This window comes from Pomacea canaliculata, linkage group LG1 (assembly GCF_003073045.1).
Source record: "Pomacea canaliculata isolate SZHN2017 linkage group LG1, ASM307304v1, whole genome shotgun sequence".
Lineage (NCBI taxonomy): Eukaryota > Metazoa > Mollusca > Gastropoda > Architaenioglossa > Ampullariidae > Pomacea > Pomacea canaliculata.
In genome coordinates, this window is record NC_037590.1 from 30,787,968 (window position 1) to 30,807,065 (window position 19,098).

At 37.4% G+C, this 19,098-nt stretch overlaps 1 protein-coding gene across 6 annotated transcripts; it reads left to right on the forward strand.

Moving 5' to 3' along the window:
* Window positions 1–10,901: 10,901 nt before the first annotated feature.
* LOC112562630 lies at window positions 10,902–19,066 on the forward strand. Of its 6 annotated transcripts, XM_025236027.1 has the most exons (5): window positions 10,993–11,311; window positions 12,613–12,659; window positions 13,511–13,560; window positions 13,884–14,799; window positions 14,992–19,066. In XM_025236027.1, the coding sequence occupies exons 1-4, from the start codon at window positions 11,296–11,298 to the stop codon at window positions 14,341–14,343; spliced, it is 573 nt and encodes a 190-aa protein (XP_025091812.1). In that variant the 5' UTR covers window positions 10,993–11,295; the 3' UTR covers window positions 14,344–14,799; window positions 14,992–19,066. The 6 variants fall into 6 exon arrangements, 5 of the variants coding, with proteins under 5 accessions (XP_025091785.1, XP_025091812.1, XP_025091776.1 ...); XM_025236000.1 differs by lacking the exons at window positions 10,993–11,311; window positions 12,613–12,659 and adding an exon at window positions 10,902–10,983 and having other exon boundaries at window positions 13,509–13,560; XR_003098892.1 differs by lacking the exon at window positions 12,613–12,659 and having other exon boundaries at window positions 10,994–11,311; window positions 13,509–13,560; window positions 14,995–19,066.
* The last annotated feature ends 32 nt before the right edge of the window (window positions 19,067–19,098 follow it).

Below are 19,098 nucleotides of genomic sequence, written 5' to 3' on the forward strand. Positions count from 1 at the left end.
CTGTGAAGACCATTACCGTATATCTAACAGCCGCTGAAAGCCAGGAGATGCCAGGCATCTAAAGTGCATCCACATAATGAAGTTGGGGGAACAGGGGGATAAAACATGAAAAGTGCAAAGAACTCATACAGTTACCACTGTGGAATGGGAATCGTCAAAGTATCAGTTACAAAACAGGATCTGTACCCAGGTAGACAGGGTGTCACCATAGTGATTACTGTAGAATTTCTCGTCAAGTATCAGTTACAAAAAGGGATCTGGACCTTGTCTACAGTATTACTAGCCCCAGACTGGACAGCTTTAGCCTAATTGCTTATAATTTATTGGTCACTTATTGCCTTTGCCTTTCATGTTCTAGCACCTGATGACATTCTGAGCAGCAGGAAGCAGTACACCGGTACTTTATCAAAAGCACATTCATCCTGTGTCAATAGAACAGAAGGATTTCAATTAATGTAACATCATCAGAGAAAGGATATTGCTTTAGACTTTTCCGACAAAAACCAGCATCGTATAGAAAATTCTAGATGGCAGAAAAAAAAGACGGAATGCACTTTCCACCAACGAAGCCAAACCAAAATCCCATGGAAAAGGAAGTTGTTCTCTAGACTGTGTGCAGCTTCTGTCTGTTATTAAAAGACTTACTTAACCGATGTACTTTAGTTGAACTGATGGCTTACACCATAGACACAGACAACGACCTGTGATGAGAAAAGGCGGCACTTTTAGAGACCTCTTAGACACCTACAAAAGACAGCTGCGACCTCAATACCAACATCAAATATACGGTCAATTTTATTTTACCCAAATCCGGCATCGTATTATTTTGTAGAATTACTTAAAGGACTTCAATCTGCTATTTTCAAAACGATGAAAACATTATTCCTAGAAAACTCGTGAGAGAATGCAGAGAAACCTAAATACGGCTTCAAAAATAAATAACTAAAAAACTTTTGTCTCTCATTTTTTATTTTAAGATATGTATTGACGTATGTTACATATAGACAATGTTAAATACATTGGTGTAGAAAAATATTTGGTTGCGCTGTTGTTTTTTTTCTGTTATTGTTTCTATTAATATTGAAAAAATGAAACATTTTTAAAACAATGGCATTGGAATTGTACCACCATCAACATCTTCTTTAGAGGAGAGAAGATGTGACAGCTACTAGGGTAGTTGCTACATCGGGTAGGAGAAAACTATTTTGTAAATCTTGCATTGGTAATGTCTTGTGTTTTTACCATCAGAATACTATCGCTGTCGTTTTTTTAACATTATGCCGATAATTTTTGCTTTGATGTTTGGGAAGTGTAGTTTAGAGTACTTATCTAGTGTTATAAGTATTATTAATTCTGTACTTTCTTATCCAGAAAACGAAGATTACAAAAGCTTATTGGTAAAGGTCACAGTGCGTGCCACGATCCGAGCAAAACCAGATCAGCTAAAGGATTTCTTTCTTCTTTGCTTAGCTAAGAGATCAGGCCTGTCAGCGAGCTAAAAGCCAAAGCTTGTCTATTGACGGTCACTCCTTCCTGATGTCGGAACAAGTTGAACTTCTTTTGAAATCCCTCAATTTATGTTGTGCTTAAGAGCTTGGAAGCTCTCGGTCCTTTGGGTCAACTCTTCTGTAGCTTTAAATAAAGATCGGGTGTTGTTTTGTTCATTAGAGTTAAATGGTTCATGGGGGCGAACTGGAATTGACTATAAGAGAATGAGGTAAGTATGTCTCTATTGTTGTATTAATGATAAGTTAACATCAAGTGGCTGTCATCCCTATGCTCATCAACTAACGGTGTGAAAGGCTCTCGATACAAACCCAGCAGAGCGCCAGTGATTCATGTATATATCTCACACCTTCTGTCTGCAGTTTACCTACTAGTGTCAGTACCCTTCCCATCTCACTATACTCCGTATGTGCAAAATTAGTGAGAACGCATATGCGCTGTTATCTTGATATCCACAGACAGCAGCAGACGGAAAGCAAGAAAAAGCAGCAAGGTTTATTTATTTCACTTTCTCTTCCTCTCACTCGTCTTCCAGGTTTACTTTCAGTCCTCCATGCGAAGGAAAAGTCGTCATCTTGAGTAGCTTGGTATTTTGGGGCAGTTTTTTTATCTTTTATTCTGCCTGCCTGCCTGCCTGCCTGCCTGCCTGCTGTCTGTCTGTCTGTCTGTCTGTCTGTCTGTCTGTCTGTCTGTCTGTCTGTCTGTCTGTCTGTCTGTCTGTCTGTCTTTTCAAGACATATTTTTGTTCAGACTGCATATGTGAACAACAAGTACAGCATCCTTGTCTTAAGACGGAAGTGCCTCATGCAGTTTCTCCACAAAGACATCAATCACATTTGGCAACCAAAATTGTTTAATTGGAGATTTCTTAGCAGCGGCAGATGACTGCATTATTTTGGCATCCTGGGCGGACACTTCTTTGGTATCTGACCACCTTCAAATGTTAATCACATGGAGAGCCACACATCGTGATTGCACTAATCTTGACATCAGACTAAAAAAAAAAAAAAGAAAAAATGAGAGTTTTATAAGTATAACTACCTGAACATAAGTAAAAATTTTACAAACATTCCTCACATAAGAATGTAAAATTAATGTGTTTTACGTTTTAAAAATGTTCTGTTTAATAAAAACAGAAAAAAAATTGACATTAAAATATAAAATGTAAGGCTGAGAACAGAAAGGTTATAACCGTTTTTTAATAACAAACGTCTTTTATAAATTTTTTCTTGTTTTATTTACTAACTTGATCGTGGGGTCATCTTCCCACGACTTTCACTATTCCTTTAACCGGTTTCATAACAGTTGACATCTTCCTTCTTTATCTCCCTCTCTCTTACTCTCCCACTTTCTCGAGCTCTCCCTTTAACTGTAAATTAAAATCACATCTTGGCATTCCAAACTCCATATGCAGAGAAGAAAATTAATTTATTATTTGTAACTTTCGGCATCTGCAGTCGCGTGTAACAAACCTGCTTAAAGACTTTGAACCTGAGCAGAAGATGGTGAGACAAGGACTGTATCTAAAAATATTCAGGAGAAAAGTACAATTCTTTACACTTATTGTCTGGAATTTTCTACAGGCTATTAAGAAATGTTAAGTCTCCCTTTAAATGGCTGCTTGTTCAATCTCACAGCTTGTTACTGTTAACACTTCTTTGTATTCACTGTGACCGTAAGCACCTTGCTAAAAGCCTATAAAAATAGTTTTTGGGATGGGAGGAGAAGAGAGAAAGGATGGTGCAGGAGAGAAGGGTGTTAATTAAGGCGAGTTATGTTTTTGTTGTGTGCAGTGTCAGCTGCTTTTTAAGATGCAGCCCCGTCTTCACCGAGTTTTCTTTCATTAGCGCGCCTCTGCTGCCAAGAAGAAAAACTCTCTCGTCAAAGGTCAAGGGTCGTCTTGTAAGGCGCACGTCTTGCAGGACTTTGAAGAGAGTCGCATTGAAGACCACACTGTGCTCCTTGTCTTGCTTTCAGGGTCATTCTCTTAAGTCACCCTCGGCAACCAAAATGCACATTAATGGAATTTTGTTTGCACTCTGCATGACTAACCACGTTTGCAAAGTTTTCCCAGGTTAGGATCAAAATTTCCTTATCATTTTTGATGATGTTTCGTTGGCAAAACAAATTTTTCATCAACAACTTACTGAAGCACAAGGAAGATTTTTTGCAGGAGACCTGTTATCTGAAGTAACTTGCAATTTTTCACTACTGTTAGAGGTTATGATCATCACTGCAAGAGCTCTGACTTTTGAGCACTTGTATCATATGCGATGTGAGAAATTTTATTTGAAGGGTGAACCCGAATATACATCAGATTACATTCAGTGTCGTCTCTCATACATAGTTCGCATTCAGATGACCATCACATGATTAGTTAGAGATTTATTTATTTATTTATATATATAAACTGTGATTGCTCTTTTGATTCCTGTTTATTTGAGCCAAAAAAATCTTTCAACTCAGAAGAAGATTTGAGAAAACTTGTTGCAAAAGATCAACAAATCTCTTGCTTAGACAGATTGGAGATTGGGTTTATCTTTGTGTCCGTCTCGGGATGTTATTGCTGCAACATTACTTGCAACATGTAAGAGAGAGTGAGAGAGATTTAGGAAAAACCAAGTAAATAGAAAGTGAGTCTTCTCTCTCTCTCTCTCTCTCTCTCTCTCTCTCTCTCTTTCTGTCTGTCTCAGTTATTTAGACAACTGGATACAGTCACAAACGGACATTTTTTGCATGCACTCACCTCTCTCCAACCCACATACACACAAGCACATAAATTAGTACAGCATCTGTTGTATGTATCTTCCATAGCTTATCTCTCTCTCTCCTCTGTTCCTCCTCTCCCTCAGTAATTAGTTGTCCCTTTCGTTTGCATACAAAAGTATTCTCTTGTCATTCCAGAAATTTTAAGGGAAGTTCACATAGTTTCCAATCTCAGTGCATCTTAGCCATCAGTATTAGAGATTCGTACATGAAAGCGAGTTTTCCTGTCAACAATGGCATTGTTGACTTGAAAACTATGCTCCTCCGCACTCGTCTTCTCTCTAGGAAGGAGGTATGTAAGTTGATGCTTACGTAAATAATTCCAGTGCAAAGCTTCTGTAAGGAAGACAAACTCTCAGACACCACTTGGAAGATAGAAACTATGAGAACAATATTGGTAGTGCTATGCTAGTTTATAGACTTGTAAAGCACACTGATCGAGTGAAAATGGTTCAAGGCTCTGGGAGTGCTTGAAGATCATTTTTAGAGAGGAAAGTCTTCAGCAAGGAGTCTGCTCCACGCGGAGGGAACCAGCGAAGACAAAGGTTCCCTGGCCAGCGGAACAGAGGGAAGGGGATGTTTCCCCCCACTATGAATCTGGTAGGAAACTTAAAGGCAAAAAGCTTTCGAAGATGTAGGGAAAAAATAGATAATACAGAATTTAATAGCAAGGCTGTTTTTTTTGGTTTTTTTTTTTTGTTGTTGTTGTTAGTTTTATTGAAGTTGCCGTTGTGCTGTGGTAAGCGCGGAGATTAGTGTGTAAAAAAGATGCTGGTTCCATTCTTGGGAGAAGCTCTTCTTTTTCTTTTGTTATAAATGCTTACTCTTTCAATTTTTCTGTATTTGCTTCTTCTTGCTATCTTTATTTTATAGATATTTCATGAATTAGCATTGAGCTTAGTTTGTGGATAAAGGTTAGGATATGGGTCAGTGTAACGGTTTTTGTTTGGTATAGACCGGTGTTTAGGACTTGAGTTCACAAAAAAAAACGGGTGTCTATATATATATATAAAGAATCACACACACACACACACACACACACACCTCGCACCCAACAGGGAAGGTAACCGTTTTCCGGAGAGAAGAATACGGCTTCACTTTCACACATTATCTGGTCACGGTGAATCACATTCACCGACTGCACATTTACTTAGTCTATTATTTTTTCCATTTTTTAGAATGTTTGGAGCCAACCCATCTAACGCTTTTATCACTCCATCAACTGTGAACGTCAGCGCCGTCTGAAGCGTCATATGAAGTCTGTGGAACACGCCTGCGGAAACTCGCATCAAGTCTCGCGAGATCTCGGCACAGATGAGAAACTGAGTGACGTCACTGACATGGCGGCGATCGTTCACGTCGGCACATAGTTGTTTACAACTCTCTTACTCTGTTCCCCCACCCTTTCTCGCACCCGGCACAGTTCACCGACCTCGCCAGTGGCAAGAAGTTCGAATTTAGTTTTCTTGACAAATGACTTTCAACCTACGCGTGGTTGTTTTTGCTGACTCTGCAGTCTATTTTGAACACGATGGTGTTGGAGCCAGTTGCTTTTAGTACTCGGTGAGCACAATGGCCAATTTTTTCTCCTTTCATGATGGAGTTTTTGTCTGTCTCTGCTTTTTTCTCGGTCAGCATCGTAGGTTTTTTTTTAAAGATTTGAAGCTTTATCTTTCGCGAACTCTTGCCAGTGTATTTCTGCAAACTTATCCTCAAATCGATAGAAGACATAATTCTCGCATTCTTACCCTCAAAAGAAAAAAAAAAAACATTTTGAATACTGGGGAAAATTAAGCGTGTCTCTTGAAAATCGCTAAGTGTATTTTCGTTTGATTACTGTATTGAGCCTTTAAGACTTTCAATGATTTTGTTACATCGCACAGTAGCAGCATCTTAATACTAATCACCCGATGACAAGCTTATCTAGCGCCAGGACATAGAGGTTGCAAAAACTCTTCAGAAAATTGACAAAAACGTCAGTTGCCATAATCTTATATAGAAATTTCATAAGATGAAATATTATTTTAATAAGCCTGACGTACATTCTGGAAAAAAAATGTAATTTGTGTTTCGATTCCGGATGAGAGAAAAAAAAAAGACGGACGGATGGGATGAAGAAAATAAAAGATGAACAACAAAAAGACAGAAAAACAAAGAGACTGAGAAAGAATGAAGTAGTGATTTAGTTTTAGCAACATTATGTATTATGTTTACCATATTGTACATCGGTTAGGCACAAGCTCTAGAAACTCTCTGCTGCCTCTCTAGTCTTGAATATTCCATGATGCCGGTGGCTCTACAAACTGTTCCGGAGCTCACTTACACACAGACAGACTGACAATCACTTTGAAACAGTTTGTCTGTGGACAGCCTCACCTCGAAGTTTTTTCTGCACTCTGTCTAACGCCCCAGATATTGCCCAACTTTGTTTTTAATTCCAGCTGATGTTGTTTAAAAAAAGAAAAATGGTGTTGTAAACTCAAGAGACGCACTGTCAGTAGAAAACTGAGAATTAATTGATTTGGAATTTTTGTTTGTTTGTTGTGTTTTGGAGTTTGGGTGGGTATGGATTTCGGGCTTGTTATTTTCAAGGGTTTTTAATGTTGTTGTTGGGCTCTGGGGGATGGCAGGGAAGGAAAAAAATTTTTTCTGAAGGTCAGACAGGACAGACTGTATACCAATACGGTTATGACACTCTCAAGCCACTACGATTACTGCTGGCTGATGGCTCTGGGCTTGTTTCTTGGTGAAAAACAACAAAACACTGGAGATTTTTAGGTGTTTTTAACTCTGTTTTTGAGACTTTTTAGCCTGGCAGTTTCACTTTCAGCCTTCCAGTGTGACATGTAATAAGGCAGCGAAAGTTCCTTGCTCCTATCTTTACCGTTCAGCCGTAACAAGCAATAAATTTCTTTATCCTCCAACTTCCGCGCCAGTGAAAGCCACTCACGCAGTCGACAGGCGAGAGAGAAAATACAAAGCCGCATTCTCTTATAAAAAGGTTTAGTTTTTAAAGAAGTTATTTTCATTATCCTTCAAGCTGTTTATGTATATGAGTGTACATACGTGTCAAATAGAAATGGAGAGAGAGAGAAAGAACGAGAGAGAATAAAAATCAGAAAATTCCATGACGAGAGAGACGGCTGAGGTAACGAACAACGTGTAGCTGTGAATCATGAAATTTTTGTGTGTTCTTTCTTTTGACTGTGGAGGCTGTGGTATCCTTGTAACGATTTATGGTGATATACAGATTCTTAGAAAATTTCTAAGAGTTCTCAAAGCTAAGTTAATGGGAAAGACGAGAGTGTGTCCACTCACATAAACAAGCATCCCGACACATCCATGAGCGCGCGCACACACACACACACACAAAACATGCACTCGCGTGACTTGTATAAGAATATGTATAAAATAAGAACGAAAAAAACATTAAAAAATATAATCCATTCAGATTAAATGAAGCTCTACATTTGAACGTGAAGATGGAGAACATACGCCCACTAACGCCTACTGCCAGACTGCTAATAAATCGTCTTCAGCGCTTCCTCTAGCTGTCAGACTATGATCTCTACGAGAGGTTCTATTAAAGACAGCTTGCCTCTCTGTTCTACAGAGGCTCTTTTTAAACTTTGAAAGACGAAAGTGTGGTCTAGTTTATTTGTTTACGATGCCAAGTGTTCGTGTCGTTCTCACATGCCTTTCTTGTACATATCCTCTTTTCTGCGGCTCTACCCCACACCCCGACACATACACACCGACATCCTTCCTTCCCTCCGACTCCTCTTCTCTAACGCCTTAAATTTATAAACTATTTCTTTCTCCCTTTTTTTCTCACACCTTATGTCTTATTTCTTTTCATCCTGTTTACCCTCGTGGTCTGAGAGAAGGTTCAAATGTTCTCATCTTAAGTTTTCCCCCAAAGTTTCAGCTGAAAAAAAAATGTAAGAAACTGTGTTTATTGTTTGTTAAATATTTGCTTTCTTTTAAAGGGGTGCCTTGTGTTGCAGTAGTTAAGACTTGCTTGTCACCACCACGATGTACGTGCGTACCTATTGCCCGCCTTCGTAAAAGAGAGACAGAGAGATGGCAAAAGGACAAAGGCAGAGAGAAGGAGAGGCTGAACGAGTCAAACGTGCTAAGTGTTTAACATTGCGCACAGGAAGCGATATCGAAAGAAGAATAAACATTTTGAAATTTGATTCTTTTTTTAACCCACCAGTCATGACAACTCCAAATTTTTCTTTTCTTTTTTTTCTCTTTTATTTTTTTTTTTTTTTTTTTTTTTTGCCAAATCTTTCACTCTTTTAATATTTCAGTTAATGTACAGATCAGGCTGTCAAAGCTGTCTGCCACTTATAACAATGTCCAAACCCCTTGCCGCTCTCTGACATAAAATACATTAATAACAGAAGCAGTCCCATCATTTATTTTATATTATTTCATTTTTCAATCTTTTGTCGACTTTATTTTGTTTTGAATGCATTCCATATTTTCTAAGCAAGGAAAAAAAGTTCTGTAAGATGCCTTCAGATGTTTCAGTCACGAAAGTTCTTGATCACACAAGTTACTGCAAATTTGGTTGCCACGAGGCAAAGCTACTTAACTAGCCGCTATTCAATACAGGAAAATCGTTACAGAAAGCAATTAGGTGGCCAAACGTTCTAAACATCTACCGTCCTAGTCGCATTACATAACAACACATTTTCTCTGGTGACCAGATTGCTACATGGCGTCCTAGAGGGAAGTTTAAACATTAATTTCTGTTCAGTGAAAGCTGAGTCATGCAAAGTCTTACTCAACTAGAGAGAGAGAGGAATATGTGAGGTACCTTCTCGAAATATCTACATGTTACTCTTGAAGAAGCTGAGGTCAATAAAAGTACACTGCGTGAAGTTTTCACATTTTATTTTCATCCTCTCGCTCACTCACTCCCATCTCTCTCTCTCTCCTGTCCTTTCTTCTTTCTTTTACAATCTTAGATGGTCTGTGGATTTTGTTGAAAGAGTTTATTTTAATTGTCTCTAGCGTATGTAACAGAAAATCGAAGGTTCAGCATTAAAGTATGGTCTTAACAATGCTACAGTTCTACAGGGACATCATTCTGTTCTAGCCAGCGACACTTCATTGGACAACTATTGTCCCCAAGCAAAGACAAACTGTTAGACTTGTGACCATATCTAGTTGGAAGTCATTAGAATAAAGCCTTAAAAAGCTTGTGCTTAGGGACTCGGTAAAACCTCATAACGATAGAAAGCTAATGGTAAGTTTAGGCTAATCTTGACACATTGCCTTCTTTCGACAAGAGGCAGAGGGCTGAAGACCTGTACATACCTTCCAAAGAACTGCATGGTCGATACCGGCCGAAGCCAGCGTGCAGAGAGCAAACTGATGCTTGCTACCGTCATCGGATCCTGTGATGGATGACAAGAGCATTGCCTTGCATTTGTTTGTAAGATTCAGGGAAGCGTATGAAAAACGCCGCGAGTAATAATATACTTCCAATAATGGCGCTGCTGGGTTGCGAAACAGAAGAAAGGGAAGAGGTATGTGTGATTACGATCTCTCCTTGTGTAACGTGTGAGAGACTTTCTGTAAAGATTTCTCTCTATCCTTCGGACATTATGTTCAGAATATTTGTGGCTTTTTTAGTGTGGCTTATTTTTGAAAAAAGTAGATTTTTTTTAATTTAGTGGGTGTGGCTTGAGCTAATTAAATAGACTGTAATTTACGTAATCTTATGATAACAGTACACCTAACTGTACAAAAAACGCGCAATGGTGGTGGGGAGGAGGACCAAAAAAAAAAAATGTGAGAGCGTTTCGCTCGAAATGATACAGAAAGATTATTTACCCCAAACTATCCCATAAATAGCTGGTTGATACATAAGGAGAGAACCGTGGACCAAAATCTCTCTGTAGTGTTATTTGGGCTAAGGGGCACAACCATGGATATAGATTTTATTTCACCTGCACTGCGCATTCTTTGTTATGTCCCTTTACCTGCAGTAAATCCCTTTGACGTCTGCTCCAAATGTTTTTTTCATTGCACATTGCACAAGAAGGATAAAGTTTCGAATCTGTCACTAATAGTTAAAGAAACAGTACATGTCAAAACCATTGAAAATTTGCTTTTTGATAAAAAGAGATTGCTGTAGATTTACGATCTGTCTCAGATGATGTCTAAAATCGATAGCTCTGGAGATGGGGATGGGGATGGGGTAAGGGTGGTGATCGATCGATGTAAAGTTTCAAAAGATCTGGCAACATAAAATTCTGTCCATGACTATCGATTAACAATTAATAAGCTCTAAAGGAAATTCAATGCAGTGAAATGTCTTGCGAGATCGTAAGCGTAATAAAATTAATATTTTTACATATAACTTTTTATGTTGTTATTTAATCAGTGTGCATTTTGCAAACTATAGATACAGATCGAGAACAAAACAGGACATTTAGGCGATCAATACTTTGTACCTGATTTTTCTATTCGGTAATGTTTACGATCAACGTTTTTTTTTTTTTTTTTTTTTTTCAAACTGTCAGAAATTGATCGTGGTAGACATTTATCGATAATGAGACACATTTGCGATCCGGACAAGATGTAGCCCCTTTGTGCAGCTGCTATTGGTTGTGGTGGTCACATGGTTCGACAGCCTTCTCCAACGTGTACATGTGTCGTCTGCTTCGATATGATCCTTCACGTGGTTTGAAGGTAATCATCTCGTACTATCAGTCATCTCATCTAGCAGGCTGTTGCGGCTAAAGCTGTGTGAAATTAAAGCGGCATATGCAGTAGTCTCGGATATAAATGAGATGGTAATAACACGAATTGCGACAGCGAAGACCTGACTGCTTATAGTAGCACATCCGCACCGCACCGGTTGTAGTGACGTCAACACGATCAAATCCTGGACGAAGTCTAACGTGACAAAAATTACAGACTTTTATTTCATGAACAAACATTTGATGACACTGGCCAGACTGCCGCTGGCCTAGAACAATTAGACAAAACGACGGCTACACGATGGCACGTCTTCTTGGTAAGTCTTCATGGTGGCATGAACATTGTGTATGTACGTGCGCGCGCGTGATGGATAGAAGGAATGGACCATGCGCTTTCGGATGCTTTTCTCTTTCATTCAACATTATTATATCATCTTTTTAAAAAAAATTTAACTAATGGGATTTTTTGTATTTTTTTATTTAGTGTTAAGATTAGTGTTCATCTCGTTCATTCATCTCCGCAGAAAACACTTTTTCAATTATTGTTTTCAGTATAATCACAGGATCTAGAAATAAAAGTAATTTCAAAGAAAAATTTCAGTAATTAGAAATATATATATATCTGGTGATTAAAATGAGCACGGATGTATATAGATAAAAGTTCGTGAAATGATTCAAAAGACATCATGGAGGATGTTGATGACAGGCTTTGTTGTGGTCAGGGGGATCTATCAGGGCCATTAAAAAAAATGTTCATATCATTTATTAGATCTTTAAAAAGAAAACTAGGAATTCATTAATGGGCCACTAGCCAAGGCATCTGTGATTTTAGTAAAATTCTGAGGCCTCCGAAAAATGGGAAAGTTAAGGGTTTACTACTAAATTACTGCTTAACTTGATTAACTCAATCCATTCAGCTTCAGTAGGGCCTGAGTGTTGCTGCTGACTAGCAGCTTGACTTCCAGTTATTGTGAAAATTTTCTTATCAAGAGCTTCTATTATTCTTGGCAAAGTATCCTGCAGTACACAATCAAAAGTGTAAACTATTTTCTTTAGTACGTATCTTGAAATTTATTTCTCAATCATGATTGAGTTAATAATAATAAACATGAGATTTATATAAAAGATAATCATGCTTATGAAAGAACATGCTCTCAGCGCTTGAAACAAGATTGAGACATGGACAGCATACAAAGAACAGAAGGATAAACAAAGTACTGATAGGTAATAACAGACCAAATATAAAGGATGCAAAGATCAAGGAGGTAACAAATAAGCAGTAAGACTTGAGATTTTCATCAATCTACAGAGAAAGACAAGCAGGCAGACTAGTCAAATAGACAGAAAAGTGAAAGAAAGGGTTAGAAGATGAACAGCGTTATGTGGACTGTTTGGAGTAATTATCATGTGCTTTTAATGTACATTTAAAGGATTTGATGGTTGGTATGTGCCAAACGTGGAAGGAAAGTTTAACAGTCAAAGAACTGTATAATCTGAGATGTATCTGCAAACTCTTTGTAGACAAGATCATTTCTGTTATTGAAATAAGACTATGGAGAGAAAACTGCTTTTGGTACCTTCTTTAAGGCTGCTTCATACGCTGTTTTATGTTTCTCAGAATGTGCAGATGCTAACAGTGATCCTCTGCATGTATGTGTGTGTGTGGTAAGAACTTTATTAACTTTGGTCAACACGTGTATGTACCTAGCTGTATATTGCTAACACATGAGCGCCAATAAATCTTACCTGCAATTGTCCTTGTGAATTAATAAAGTTATAAAAATTATTTTAAAAACATTTCTGACTATAAACAGTTAGAGACATTTTCAGTGACCTAAAATGATAAGTAAACAAATTATTCAATAAACCTTGTTGAATAAAACTGTCAGCACTAATTCATTGTAAAGCGTAAATGAAGTTACCAGCTGCCAGATTGTGGTAACAGATGTTGCCAAAATGCAGTGGTAAAGAGTCCTGATGTACAACGCATGGAGGCAAATAGGAGGAAGATTAGAGGATATTGATTGAAAAAATAAGCTGTGGTTGAAGTGAGCACTAGAGCTTTAGCTACTGTTAGTTATTAATTAATGAGATGTTGTTTACTGTAGCAAGCATGTAAAGTGTTCAAAATTTGTAAGAAATCTTTGTTCTGTGTTGCGATTTTGCATTTCAAAAGAAAAAAAAATCAGTTTATTGTTTAATGCTTTAAAAAAAATATAAAAATATAGAGTTACAAGCAGGTAGAAAAATATAAAAAGACTTTTCCTTATAGTAGCATTTCAAAGTGTAGGATCGTTCCCTCATAACATATTGCATTTAGGTATGAGTGATTTAAAGGGGGATTTAGGCTGCTTCGCACAAAAAAGCACAAATCAGTTAAGTTAAAAAGTTTATGTTCAGGGTCAGCACTGTTTACACAAAGACAGACTATGAGAGTACTTTTGGTCTGCAAAATGTCATTTCCATTCACTTTTTGTTTTTAATCTTCTTTCATTTTATTGTTTGTCCTTGTAGAGGGAGCTCTTCGAGAGAGACTTGCAAAAATGTTGACAGCTGTGAGTGACACGTAAGTTCATCTGTGCTTTCTTGTCTATAATCATAAATATTTTTTACTTGGGCATCTGAATCCCTACTTCTCTTTTTATTGTCATTTTTCCTCACTCTTTCTCTCTCAACACTCACTTAAGTTGGGCCATGTAAGTTTTCTAATCTATTTCAGGCTGGTTTTTTGTTTTTTTTTTTTTTTAAACTAGGATGAATTTTTTAAATTTTTTTTTTATTTCTTGTTTCAATTGCAGGGTTATCTTTTAGAAAGTGAAGTAAGGGCATGTCTAAAATCAACGATGCCTTCAATTTTTTAAAACCATGCTATAAAATTTATAATTTCAGGGAAAAAGAAAACCCTCCACTCTGGGGGATGGGTGTGGTGGCAACAGCTATTGCAGTCAATTTTTTTGGATCACTGGCACAGAAGGAACTGAAGGTGATGATCATAGATGACTACCCTGATTCCAGCCAGACACTTCTGACCTTTGGTCTGGCACTACTGCAGATACTGTCAGCTGTACTTGTTTTCCAATCAAGTAGTATCAGCTTTTCAGGCTCACCAACCAACAGGGAGGCAGCCATCCTGGCAACGTTTGCTCATGCTGGTTGGCTGTACCTGACTTCATACCGACTATGGGGACAGGACACGGGTGCTTCTGTGTCTTATGGAGCCTTGGAGCCTATCTTCTGCATTCTACTTTTGTGTATTGCAGCTGGGATTCCAACAGAACTTTCCAAGGTAGGTGCCGTTGCCGCAATCTGCCTTGGAACAGGAATGATGACTGCGACTTCTCAATTTTGATTGACAAGACAGCTTTAATTAGGATCATAGCAGCTTTGTTCTGCCTTTCACGGAACATGATCATCAAACACCTGTACGACAGCAACGTGAAAATATCCCTTCGCGGCCAGAACACCTTGCTTTCAGTTTTAGCCAGTGGAACTGTTACTGCTGTGCTCTTTGGGCTGGCTGTCTCAAGTACTATGGTGGTACCAGCTATGATCATAGTGGTGTCATGTCTGTTGTCAGTGGTGTCGTTACACCTGACCTTCATGCTGCTGTCTTTGTATGATAACACCACTGCAGTCGTCTTTATGCTATGGGCCCAGGTGGTGGACACAGTGGTGTTTGTCAGCTCTGTATCACGACCAGACATTTTGCTAATCCCTGTGGGTGCAGTACTGTTCGCTTTAGGCCATTACTATTATTTCAAGGATGGTGTGGAGTCAGGTACCATTCATCTCAACATGAAAAGAGGTGAGTATGGGTTCAAAGTAGTTAAAAAAAAAAATGATGCACTTTTTACACATTTTTCCCAAGCACTATTTACTTAAATTTCAACAGTCCACCTTTAGACACTTTCACTGACTATTCATTTTGTGCCACTTTTTTAAGGCTAAGGAGTGTAGCGTAATTTCTTTTCTTCATGTGCGTTCATTTTTGTTGCAGTAGGTGTCAACGAAATGATAACACGTCTTCAGTTTGTCCTGTATGCCTGCAGTATTATTGCTCTGCTAGCCATCGTTTTCCAGCCCAAACTTAGTGAGCGTGACATAAACATTCTCAGTTATGTTGGCCTGGACAGGATTGCTCGCAAACTGCTCTCTTTGAGTGCAGACCACCAATGAAGTATGGAGGTTTCCAGGTCTGGGGATCCAGAAGTCTCAGTGATAAAGCTTCTGTTGGTTTGGAGTACTGCTTTAGTTGTGGCATCTGCATTAAGAGATCTGATATGTCATGTAATCTAAATTTTGAATCAGGGGATGTAATTGTGTAATCTACACAGATATAATTGAGTGCTTCAAGAGTGGTTGTTTTGACCTAATACATACATTTTTCAAGTCTTAAGGCTTAATCTTATTGGTACGATTGGATTACCATTGCATGCAGAAAGTGTCTGGTGTTGTACAACTCTCCACCCTGACATGATTGAGCATTAGACTCGTACATTTTCCCGTATATAGATCTCCATAGACAAAGAATTATTTTGGTAATATGTTGATACAAATCATTGAACTATTCTAATGAAAACCCATGCACATTTAAATGTAGAAAATCTGTCAAGATCTCGTTTGCATTACTTATTTTGAGTATATGCATGCAAATGTTTTACTATTTTGAGGGATTTCTTGGTGAAAGAGTGGATATATTAAGGTATTTATAAATCAAGATATTCTTGTCAGGATATTCTGTGAAACTGCTGCTATAAACTTTGTCTGTCAAAAGATAACATTATTATAACCAAGAGTGTTATTTTTAATTAATAGTAACTAATAGCCTTATTAGTTTCATGTCACAAAAACAGGACTGTTCTCATATGGTCATTTTTAGTTTTTATTTGAATAGTTTTCACCATATCAGTAGGGTTAACATAATGGTATTGGAAAGGTGGTATGTGGTTGTTTATACCTCGGTGTAGCACAGCTGTTCACGTGTGGTTATTGGGTGAATAGAACTGTAAATAATTTTGCTAACAAGAAGCACACTGCTACTGCACTAGGTAAAAGTAGTTGAGAGAAAAGGGTCTGTTTTGTAATTGCTCATTGCAGAGATTGTTGCCATTTATTTGCTTTGTAAGACCATGATGGAGAGATGTCAGCATTTTGTACAAGTCGCTGTTAGTCTCAAATAACAGAAAAGAAAAATACTGTGATATTTATCAGTCCTTATACAGTTTTTGTGCATTTATAAATGTTCTATTATATTTTATACAAAAGAGCAGTTTGAAATGGCTGGTGTCATTATTAATCATGCCTCGTGTATTTATATTACCTCATGCCTCATAATGTTATTTAATGGCTAAATTATCCATTTATTTTACGAAAGATTGGCTAGTTTTACACAAGAAGTTTAACCCTTCAACCATGAGATTGCCGTTTATTGCAGACGCTGTCCATGCACATTCCTCTCCTAATCTGCCAAGCTATGTTCTGCAGCACTAGAGCTTCATGGCCCTCGATCATTGTAGTATGTCTTAACAAGCAGTGGAAAGCTTTACTATGATTTCCTGAAATATTTGATAGTACAGTATACATTTAGATTTATAATTTTTGTGGGTTTTTTTTAAAGGCATTTAAAAAAATATTTAGCCATCTGGTGGGCACTACAGTCTCTATCTTACTGGTCGAGACACTGTATTTTACATTCATTCCTTCATTTCTTGACTGGTACAAGTTATGTTTGTCCACTTGTACTGGTCTTTGGGACATGGCACCTGACAAGCCTGCCAACTCAAGCTTATCTTGAGCAGGGGCAAGCAGGCAATGTGCAGAACGACCAGTCCACATCTTCCAGTTTGTAAGCCAGTTCATCCTCTCACCACCTTTGTTCCAAACTCCCTCTAAGGTATCATAGTGTCATGCTAGGTCTAATGGCTGAACTAGGTCAGCTTATGCCATTTTATCTTTCAAAGTAAAGGTTCCTGGTGTCCTTTGAGTGTGGTGACCATGCTTCGCCAGTATTTTACAGTTTGACCAGAATGTTTCAGAAAACTATTTGGCTTACTCTTTCTCTTTTTCAACCATGTTGACAGTGCATTAATGCAGGATTTTTGTTTTCACTGGCTGTATTTTACATTGCCAACTGTGCTCATTAGTACTAACAAACGAGATAATTTTGTAAAGCTTAAATGTGGTTGTGCAAAGACATCTTAATTAATCTTTATTTCATATCATCATGTTAATTGTCCTAAAAGCAACCTTGAATGCTTCAGCTATGAATTTGTCAAAATGACAGTGTGTTTGGGACAATGGATCAGATGAAGTAGATAATCAAATCAGACAAATAACTTCAGTATTTTTACAGCAGTGGATTAAGAGGTAGCTAAATGCATATACTTTTCTTTCATTCTGAATTCCTCATTTTAAACTGCTTGTTTTGAATGCATGTCAGTTTCAGCTTTGCTAAAAAATCAGAAACAACACATATTTCTGATCAAAACTTGCAACAAGAAGCTTATTTTGTTTAGATTTGCTACTTGATGATGTAGACGTTTCAATGGTTTGAGCATTTAATTCATTTGAGGTGGTTCATTATACCTAAAAAAAAATGTTTTCTTCTGTAAATGACAATCAGGAAACATCTGACAAACATTTTTTTTTTTTAATAAATACAGGATGCATAGTGAGATGCAGATTCTAAAATGTTGATAGCGAAACTATTGAACTAGTAGGATTTACTTCCCTTTGACTATAGATGGGCCAGTTAGTCTTAGAAAGTTACCTTCCCATAGAATACTCAGTTACCACCTGCTCTCATTCATAGTAGACTGATGAGTAGACCTTGCGGGAAGTACAGATACTTTTTCCATGATAGTGGGTAATAGACATTCATATCTTTTTTGACTTGTACCCTGTGACCTTTCATAGTGCATTTCTGTTGAAATGAATGATTTAGATATTGAACATTGAGTATAAATGTGACTACAAAATAGAAAATTCAAATTCTTCATCTGTAACTATAAAAAAGATTTATTTTTACATTTCAGTTTACTAATGCATTTGTTGAAATTGACATTTTTTGTATCTTGACATAAATCCAAGACTAGTACCTTGAATGAGCACCAAACAATCTTTTGTATAAAAGAATGTTGATTAGAAGGTACTTTACTGTTAATAAAGGTCTGCTATGCTGTTTCAACTTTACAAAGGTCACTGTGGCAAAGGTTTTATCACAAAGTCTCAAAGACAGGCAAAAGAAGTGTAACCAGTTTTTGGTATTCTTTTGAAAAATGTTATCTTCATTCAGCGCCTTGCAGTGAACTGTTACAAAGGGTTTCACATTTAACATTATTCGTCTTACATTTTACAGCTTTTTCTCAAAAAAGAATATTGGAGAAGACACTGCATGTGTTTCAGATTTTTATTTGCTATAGGTTTGATTAAAACTACATTCTCATCTACTCTGTAGTGGCATTGTTATATAACTTGCTCTGTGGGATGTTTGAGGGGAATCAAGATTTGCTGTGTACAAACTGTACAAATACCTAAGGAAATTTGATGGCTGTTGATGAATTTGTGGTTGTGCTTCTATCAGAGAACTTCTCATCTGTGACATGGTTGTAAATCAAAAGTGAGCAAGAACTCCATTTGAGACAACCTTTTTGGTTTTAAAGCAGCTATTTTATATTTATATTCTGTTTAATGGAATTTGTGTTTATAATCCTCTGCTTGGTGTACAGTTCATCATTAATTTTTGTCCTGCACAGGCTGTGTGAAACTCTCTCTTAAACAAAGCTTTGCACAAATGAAAGGCCAATGAGTAAGATAGAGTTTTTGAAAGGGGGAAGAAAATTGTGTAACATTTTTTCATCACTGCGTTTCAAGAGGATAAGCATCGTTTTTTAAAAATTTATCTCCTGGAAAAAATTGCTATTGTAAAATGTAAATGTTTGAAAGTGAACACAAATTTTAAGCTTTACAGATGTTTACAGTTTGACACAGTGATACACCTATTAGGACTTATTTCTGCAAACACTTTGTTTTACAAACATTTTGTGGGTTTTAAATAAAGTAACAGGTTCATGGTTTTTTTGTTCATGTGCATTTTTACTAAATC